Genomic DNA, 9,519 nt, shown 5'->3' with positions numbered 1-9,519 from the left:
GCCCGCAGCCCCCGCCCGCAGCCCCTCCGCGGCGGAGCGCTCGCCGCCATGCCCAAGAATAAAGGTGAGGCGCCTTTCCGTCTGTCGGGCTCGCAGCGGCGAGGCCCGGCCCGGGCGCGGCCGCGCAGGGCAGGCCCGGGGGGGCCCCTCACGTGGGCGCCGCCGGGGCCCGGAGCCCTCTGGCAGGGCCGGACGGACCCTCCCGCCGCCCCGGAGGGTCCCCCGGCCGGTTCCCCCTGCCGGAGGGCGCCGGGGCCCAGCCTGGAGAGGGAGGCCCTGCCCGGGGCTGGGTTGTCAAAGGCGGCCCTGCCAAGGAGGCGGCCGGGCCCCGCTGGGCCCTCACTGGGCAGCGGCGGCGCCGCTGTTGGTGCTGCTGCTCCCCTTCTCCCCCACGCGGAAAGGAAAAGCAGAAACAGCGAGGGGAAGGGAACGACAGGTTTTTAGCGGGGGAAGGGAAGCATGAGCTGTTCTTGTACGTCTTCGTGAAGAGCATCTAATGCTATCGCCACGTGTGTGCCTTTTACAAACAGCAGCTACACCTGGAGCTTCTCCTGGAGTCTTTCAGGGATCTTAGCACCACGATAGCTCAGGTTATTCATCTGCTCCGTGATGGTTACGTCCGTCAGGTTATCCCACCATTGTGTAGGAGGTATGTGGTGGCAGGGATCACAGAAGCTGGAAATGGCCATCTTGTGGAATCCTTGTTGAAGTCTGCTGTCACTCCAGAGCAATCAGGACATCTTGTACAGTGGAAACTCTAATATTTTAATTACTATGTAACCACTCAGCTAAAAATTTAGACCTACAAATGTTAAAAGTAGGCAAAAAAAAATCTAGATCTGGATAGGTCACTTGAAATAGCCATATAGAGAACAAGCACAGAAAAATCTCCATAAGTCTGAATATTTTATTCACTGTACTCAGAGACAGTAACACGTACTTTTTCCTCCTCCGTCTTTTAATTTAGGCAAAGGAGGTAAAAACAGGCGACGAGGTAAGAATGAGAATGAATCAGAAAAAAGAGAACTGGTGTTCAAAGAAGATGGGCAAGGTGAGTTTTTAACTATAGTATGGCAGTGTGATTGTTTTCAGTCACATACTATAAATGACATATAATGGAAGTTGATACACAAAACATCTGGATGACTGAGAAAGGTGCAGTTACTGTTATTGAGTGAAGAGAGGTATTCTTATTGGGGTTGTATTTGAATTCTAAATGACATATTGAGTGTAGGAGAAAGTAGGAAAAGGGAAATTTTAAATAGCTCCACAACTTAAGGATGAAGCTTGCCTCTCCTGTACCTCACTGCGATGCTCTGTAATAAGCACATAAGCATTCCCTAGAAACCCCTTGAGTAGCTTTTGGTGAGGGGCTGTGAGCAGCTGGTTTAGCAGATGTGGCCAATAATTGTTTCTGGGATTCACAGTCCCACTTTCTGTTTTATACTGACTGTGATGTCTCTCGAGTCCTTCAATGAGCTCCTGAAGTCTGACCTGGCAGAACCATTCAGCTCACTGTTCTGTCCCCTCATGGTTTGGTTCAGTTGGCTCCTGGGCTGGGAAGTCCAGCAACTATTAAAACAGGAGCAATAGGTAGGTCCTTGCTAGGCTGTTGTCAGGTGAAGGAAGCTATAGCAGTGGAGGGTGATGATTACATTTCCCCCTGCCCTGCCTTTTGGTGACAGTGAGCTCACCTCCCTTTTGACTTGCCCTGTCTCATGTGTCACACTCTTGTGGTTGCTCACGTAATCTGAGTACTTTCCTAGTGACCAAATAATCAGTTGGTTTGTCAGAAACATGGGAAAAGTCCTGACTGATATCACTGTAAAAGAAGTGACAGTGAACGAATTTCTGATATTCTATGATGGCTGTAAGCAAAAAAGGAGTTGATTTTGATGCACCTATGGAACTTAAAATCCTTTTCAACTCCCAAGCAAAATCTACTCGAATTATTCTCAGTTATGAATAGTCTCATGTGTTTTGTTGGACTGTCTGACTTGTGCTAAGGAAAGGTTTTAGAATTTTGAGATACAGCTCTGGCTAATAGAGGGGTTTTTTCCTGGCAATTTTGGGTGGTCAGTTAATGTTAACTTTGTAACTTACAAACATCATTATCATAATATAATAATAATAATAATATAAGTTTTATTCCTTATAGTTAAATGGTAATACATTATGCTGCAAACTTTAATAATGTGTGTGAAGGTCTCCAGTTGTAATTTCTGAAACTTAGTGAGGGAGGAGATGAAATACATGTTGAGAGATTGAGGGTAGGTATTGGAGATATGCTTCATAGATTTCATCTGAAGTCTGGCAGTTGTCAGCAGCGAGATTTTTGTCAGGACAGGTGCTGTGATGCTGTCATAAACTTTCAAACTCTGAGTGTGACTCAGTAGCCATGAAAATTATCTGTAAGTAAGCATTTCAGAGGGAACAAAAGCAGGGATGCAACCAGAATGAGTAGTATCTGAAAATATTGATATTAACAGTAATACAAAAACTGTGATGTGGCTGCTCAAAGCTGCCCTCAGCTGTTCATGTTTTGACAAAAATTTTGGTTACAATGGCAAAAGCTATTGGATGCATCATGAAGCTGGAGTTGCTTAGAAGTTTTGCTCTGTGGCACTTTGGGATGGGGTTTAGTGGTAGACTCAGCAGTGCTGGGTTAAGGGTTGGACTTGCTGATCTTACAAGTCTTTTCTGACCTAAATGATTCTATGTTTTTTATGTTACCATCTCTTTTAGAATATGCCCAGGTGATCAAGATGTTAGGCAATGGAAGACTGGAGGCATTATGTTTTGATGGTGTGAAGAGGTTATGTCATATTAGAGGGAAGCTAAGAAAAAAGGTAATTCTGAAGCATTGCAATAGAAAACAGTGACTTTATGCATGTTATGTAATTGTTAAAACTTACATACATAGCTCATTACAAAAGTTAATATTTCTACTGCACTTAATACCTTAAATATATATTTTTTGATAGTAAACTAGTTTCTGTTTCTCTTGCCAGCACAAGAGTAAGCAGTGTTTGGCTTTTGGGTGAAGCTTGTAGTTGAAGGGCTGCCTTTGGATGTTTGTACTTCAGGGGAGGGGGCTTTGGCTGTTTATGACATCATAGTTCGTATTATAGAAATTTATATGTATATAAAATAATAAAAAGCTCCCTAATTGTAGATGGAGAACTTGATGACTATTTAGAAACCCATGTTCTGTCTCATACTAGATCAGCACTTTGCTTAGCAGTAGAACTTCTATAACATGAAGATTGACACCCAACATAAAAAAATACAGGTGTAAGAGACTTGTCCCAAGCCACCTTTTTTGTGTGCTATTTCCCAAGACCAGTAAGAATCAGGATTTGAGACTCCACTTAGTTTGATCTGTGGAGGAACTGAATAATTACCATCTTCACACAGGATGATTTATCTGTGAGTAGTTCAATAAGGGCAGTTCAGGAATGTTTCTTTATAGCTTCCCACAGGCACCTCAGATGCCATCATTTCATCGTCCACTTCAACAGCTCCCAAAATACTTCTGTGCAAAGCTGATCAGCAGAGATTTGTACCTTTGGGGCAGTCAGGTCTATGTGTTTGTGTTCTTAGCTTTGCCATCTAGGGATGGTGTCCCCTCTGGCCCTTGTCAGATGTTACAGCTTCCTGTCCTCTGCTGGTGTGTGGTACAGAGGAGGTCCTCTCAGACATTCACTGTCTTCATTCTGGATTGTTCCACCTGTCTGGTTTTTGGAGACCATTGAATGCACCTATCTTGGTAGCAGTGTGAGCAGTGCTACAGCTGCCTGCAATAAACTGTTGAAGGTGGAGAATGTGCATAAATAAACACTAAGTGCTGCAGAATTCATTTCTTGCTACAGAAAGCATAATTTATCTATTCCTCATGTCTAAAAGAAAGGAAATCTCGACTGAAAATGTGTTTGATCTCCAAAAAAATCAGCTCCAAAAGCTGATGTGGGATAGAACCATCTTGTGCATTTAAATTAACATGTCCTGTTTTGCAGACTTTTGATTAACACAGTTTCTAGAAACAGTTGTGTTCATTTGCTTCTGCTCTTCACTGTGCTTGTCCATCACCCCCTTCATCAGGTTTTGCTTTAAGTTTTCCCCTCGTGGAGCTCCATTCACAGAGTGGTGGCTTGATGCATTAATTCTGCCTTCTCAGAAGTTAAGGCTTAGTAACCACCCCGTTGGTCAGAAGCTCTTCAAAGAAGTTTGATTTATCTTGTAATAGCTCCATAACATGTAAAATAATGTAACGATGAGTATTTTATGACCTCAGTTTTGCTGTTAAAATATGAAGTTGGATATTTCCAGCTTACTGGTTAGAAAGTGAGGGTGGTGGCTGTAGTGACGTTTCGTGTGTCTCAGCAAACATAAATGTACTGCTTGCTTCTTGTGTTACACAACAGAAGTTGAATTTCTGTAACATGATGTATGTTTTCTCGTTCAGGTTTGGATAAATACATCTGATATTATATTGATTGGCTTAAGAGACTACCAGGTAAAAATTCAGTATAATTTGCCAATACAATGTGTCTTATAAGCAGATTTATTTAATGTTAAACTGCAGCAGGTGCTGTGAGGAAATTCCTGTCTAACTTTGGATTTGTATTTAGTTATGCTAAATCATGACTTTTAGTTTCCTTGTATTACAGAAAGATTGTAATGAGTAGGCAAATTCTGGTTCAACTTGTTCTTCTAAATTACACCCTGAGACTTTGTGAGTGGAGGTGCTTATTGTCATCAGGCTTGACCTTATTTTTTTTAAATGTAGCTGTTTGATGCTTGGATCCTGTGATATAAAGGGAGATTGGGTCAAACACTAAACATTTTATTGTGATAATTATAATTTTTGGTAATCAGAATTTTGAAACCTTGATGTTTAGGCTTTTACCTTAAGAGGTGGATTGGACAGTGATTAGTTTGTACTTAAATTTCCAAATATGGAGTAGCATAATTTTACCTAATATAAAGGGTAATAGAAAACAGTTGTCAGATTTTCATTAGGTAAATGCCCTTCATGAATGTTAGTGTTGTGTCTTCAGCTGAAATAAATCCTGCTTCTGAAATGTGCATTAGAGTTGTAAAACACTATAAGATACTGTCATTTACTGTATGTATTAAAGTACTTAAAGCTAGGAATTTTTCAGTTTGGCACCTTCTGATTGACCACCAACCACCTCACTACATGTGATCTCTGAAGAAAGGTTGATTTCAAAGGCATGAATCTGAACTTCTCAAATTGTCAAATTCTCAGAAGTTCTCAGTTGTCTCAAATTCTCTTCTTGTTGCCCAGAGAAGTTGTGGAGCATCACCCCTGGCAGTGTTCAAGGCCAGGCTGGATGGGACATTGAGCAACCTGGTCTAGTGGAAGGTGTGCCTGCCCATGTCAGGGGTGTTGGAACTAGGTGATCTTTAAGGCCCCGTCCAACCCAAACCATTCTATGAGTTTATAAATTACTTTTAATCGGAGAAAATTAAGTTACCGCCCAGAAGAAATGAAAATATTCCACAAATGAGGATTTTCTGTTTAACATTTAAAGAAACTGGAGGGGAAGGATGAACAGGATATTCTTCTATAAATAATATAGGTGTTACTCCTCTGTAAATAATACAGTTATAAGTAACATAGTCTGCTGAGGTTAATAGATTTATTTTTGCTTCATAGATGACTAATGAATTCTAATAAATTCCTTATAGGATAACAAGGCTGATGTTATTCTAAAGTACAATGCAGATGAAGCCAGAAGTCTGAAAGCATATGGGGAGCTTCCAGAACATGGTAAGAACCTTTTCACTTCAAATTGGAAGTTCATATTGGACAAGAGTATTCAGTCTATCTAGTGTCAGTGCACTCCTGAGCTTCTCTAAATTCCTTTTTAGCCAAAATCAACGAAACAGACACATTTGGTCCTGGAGATGATGATGAAATCCAGTTTGATGATATTGGGGATGATGATGAAGATATTGATGATGTAAGTAGTAAATGTGTATTTTGTATCATGTGCTTGAAACTGTCATCTTTGACAATAAGCTGTTGTTCCTTGGTTTATAGCCAGTAAAATAACACATTGGTGTTTAGAATAGGGACAGCTTCAGGAAGTGCTGAGGTGAATTGCAGCTTTCTGTTCTCTCTCCTCTCCTACAATCATTCCTTAGTTGACCTCTAAGCACATAGTATACTTAGTGACATTCTGTTAAAACACAGATGGAGAGCAATCTTCTCATTACCCTGAAAATGCCTAAAGGAAAATCAAAGTTGTTTGACCCCCAAATTCCTCTGTAGGTTTAACAACCTTACTGTCTAATAAGAACTGCAGAAATAATCGAGGCATTTGTGTTTTTTAAAAAACAAAGGCTTTAATTCTCCGTTTTTGTTTACATAAAGATTATAAAAAGCTGCATTTTAATAGTTTCTAAAGTTAACCATAATCCTGAGTTTACAGATTGTCACAATCACTTGTGTTACTGCTTATCACTTCATAGTAACTGGCCATGCACACTCTGAAATTATAGTAGTAAAATTGCTATAATTCAGATTTTATAGTAAATTGCAGAAGTAGGATCTGCTGTGCAACGTTTTCTAAGATGATGCACTTCATTTACAGTTGAGAGATGAATGTGTGCAAGGTCAGCTGGCTGAGAGGATAAGTAGTAACTTACTGAGCCACTGAGTTAATTGGATAGACTGTTCTAAGTATATTATTATGTTTTAATTCTTCATCTTTTTAGTCCTCTCTCTCTGAGTTGATAATATGGCTAATTCTTTTAAAATACTTACATCATTTTGACTTTTTTGAGGTTCTCAGTCTATGATTCATTAGAACAAATATTTTAAAACTATCAAAGTCATCAGATGTTTGACCTGCCAGTGATTGAGCTTACTGAAGATTTAGCTCACTGAAGCAAGAAAAACTTTCTAGTATTGCATGCTTTTAATAATGAAACTATTGTAAGGCATCAAAGTGATAGGTCTATAGGACAAATTTGCAAACTAATGGATCTGTGTGTGGAATAACGTATTTAAGTGAGCAGCTATAATTGGTTTTAAGCTTTTGTCAGCTATGCAAATAATATTAATATCATGCTTTAAGAAGGGAAAAGATGTGAAGACAAAATGTGTCAGCCTGGTATTCCTGGGATGAAGTGCAGATTCCAAGGTCTTAGTTCAGGTGAAAAACTCCGTGGAACCTTTTCTTTGTTTTTTATGTCATAAGAATGATTAGAAGGTCAGTTCAGGGAATTGACCCTCAAACTTGGTTTTATTTTTGTTTTTGAGAATCACAGGCTAATTTGTGACTGTACTATTGCTGCAGAACTGTATTGCAGATACTGTGGTTGTGCAGAATGACTCACCTGCATGACCACAGGGCTGTGGGGACATAAGTGGAGAGTGATTGTTCACATGTTAAGAAAACAGGATATGAGCTGAGGCAAAACCACAGTGTACTAAGTTCAGGAAGACTCCTGTTGAACTGTAAAGGTAACTTAAAGAAAGAGTTGCTTGATGAAAAATGCACTTGCATTAAATACCTGGTGTGGTGTTTTTGCTTTTCAGATCTAATTTGGAACAGAGGTTTACATTCCGACTTTTTTCCTCCAAGGATTGTTCTACATTGATACTTCAATTATTTTTTGGGTGAAGTCCCTTACTTTTAAGAAGACTGAAAATTCTCAGTAAAGAGTGTAGTTTGTTACATCAAAAGGATTTATTTTCAATGTTTGTTTTAAAGTATTTATATTTCTTTAGAAATGGATAATGCTGGATTATCACAAAGGTTCAGTGACACACCACAAATATTTTGTCTCTTCACCAATTAGAGCTTTTACCTCTGGATGTAAGTGACATACAGTGACATGGGCTGTAAAAGACTGCATTTTCCCCTCTTCTGCTTTCATCACTACAATTCCAGTTAAACTTGTATTTTGAAATAAAAAATGTTTACCCTGTAATTATCATTAAAGACAAATACCCAGTTCAGATTAGTATCAAATCATACTATGCAGTGTCTGTCCTTATACCCCTTGCCTTGATGTTACCTTTAAAAAAGATTTTGATAATATAAAAGGAAGGCAGAAATCTGCATTTAAACTCACAATGCTTGATCAATCTGCTTTTCATGTCTAGTAGCATGCTGCTATTTTTATACTGATTTTGATAATTAAAAACACTCATTATTTCAAAGGTGTAAATTTTCCACGGTGGAGGGAGGGGTAGGGGAGGAGGAAAGATAAAAAGTGAGCAGCATCTCAAAATTCGCAGTTTTTGGGAACTGCGGTTCGTGCCGAGGCCGAGCTGTAGTTGCAGACGATGAACACTGGGTGGCACCCGACTGACGAGCGAGGCACGAATGCGAAACGTTCGCAGTCGGGTTTGTACTGAAAAATAGCAAAACAGGTTTTCCCCAAAGTGAATGCCTAACATTCTTGATATGGTAAACATGTAGAATATTTTTACATTATATAAAAGGTTATGTTAAGAGTAGAGTTTTATTTTAATCTGAAATTCCATACATTGTAAGGTGCAACATAAAAGCTTACGTGAATGTTGAGTAACAATATAAATGAGAAAATAAATCTGTGTCAAAAGTAGGAAGAGAATCTTTTCATCCAGAATAAATCACTGAAGCAAACTACTGGAAAGATTCTTCTCCACCTTCAGACTGGAGGAATCAGTTGAGAAACTGAATAAAGACTAACATCATCATGCAAATATTATTTTGTGGTAGCCTTAGTTTCTTTGTCTTCGATTATGTATTTAACAACTTTGAAAGCAGACTAATGGAAAACTTCCTTTTGTGCCATAAAGATCTGATTCTTGACACTTGTATTCCTTATACAGTCTTTTTGGTATGATGTAAAGTGACTACCCCAATAGATAAAAACAAAATGGCTTTAAATATGGAGTGGCCTCATTGCTTTACATGATTTTTAAAGAGATTTAAACATGCAGAGCTTTTGCGAAAATGTCTTCCCTTTTACTTTTTTCTTTCATTATAGTGTCTATTTTCCTAACATGGATCTGGTATCTTACACTAGGAGTAACATTTTCTTAGCAATAAGTAATTTTGCCAAATGTTTCATGGATTTTAAATATTTGTTGTAAAATCTTGCTAAATACTGAGGAAAAGATAGTACCAGCACAGGATTCTTACTCCACTGATCTTTAAGTATCAATTTATTGTCTTTGTATGCCTATCACGTTCACTTGTGAAGGAACACAAATGCTGTAATGTTCCAAGACGAGGCTTATAAACCATTCCCACACCCATTGGTTTCCTTAACGTATTAAGCAGGCTTTTAACCTCTGAAAATGGTTAAAAGCTCTCAAAACTGATGTTGACATCGAAGTGCAGAAGGTATCTGTTGTTCCAGTTGTACCAGTGGAAAGGTTAATGATTGAATTGCAGTGAATGTGTACTGAAGATACATCATGGCTAGGCTTCGCGAACGAAGATTTGGGAAGGCTCTATCCACATTTGCTACAGGCACGCTGGTGGCTTA

General features: G+C 39.2%; 1 protein-coding gene across 2 annotated transcripts; it reads left to right on the top strand.

The window, feature by feature from the left end:
- EIF1AX (eukaryotic translation initiation factor 1A, X-linked) lies at nt 1-8,917 on the top strand. 2 transcript variants are annotated; one of them, XM_017831496.1, is made up of 7 exons: nt 1-64; nt 968-1,051; nt 2,746-2,849; nt 4,466-4,516; nt 5,716-5,797; nt 5,899-5,990; nt 7,574-8,917. In XM_017831496.1, the coding sequence occupies exons 1-7, from the start codon at nt 49-51 to the stop codon at nt 7,577-7,579; spliced, it is 435 nt and encodes a 144-aa protein (XP_017686985.1). In that variant the 5' UTR covers nt 1-48; the 3' UTR covers nt 7,580-8,917. The 2 variants fall into 2 exon arrangements, with proteins under 2 accessions (XP_017686985.1, XP_017686984.1); XM_017831495.1 differs by lacking the exon at nt 1-64 and adding an exon at nt 595-649.
- Nucleotides 8,918-9,519: the final 602 nt, after the last annotated feature.

This window comes from Lepidothrix coronata, unplaced genomic scaffold (assembly GCF_001604755.1).
Source record: "Lepidothrix coronata isolate B3197 unplaced genomic scaffold, Lepidothrix_coronata-1.0 Scaffold191, whole genome shotgun sequence".
NCBI lineage: Eukaryota > Metazoa > Chordata > Aves > Passeriformes > Pipridae > Lepidothrix > Lepidothrix coronata.
Note: the sequence above shows the minus strand (reverse complement) of the source record. Positions and strands in the feature narration are given on the sequence as shown.

Coding starts and splice junctions, on each gene's coding strand:
- EIF1AX (XM_017831495.1), top strand. CDS start 610: ATGGTTACGTCCGTCAGGTTATCCCACCATTGTGTAGGAG. Junction 650..967: donor ATCCCACCATTGTGTAGGAG/GTATGTGGTGGC, acceptor CTTTTAATTTAG/GCAAAGGAGGTAAAAACAGG. Junction 5,798..5,898: donor TGGGGAGCTTCCAGAACATG/GTAAGAACCTTT, acceptor ATTCCTTTTTAG/CCAAAATCAACGAAACAGAC.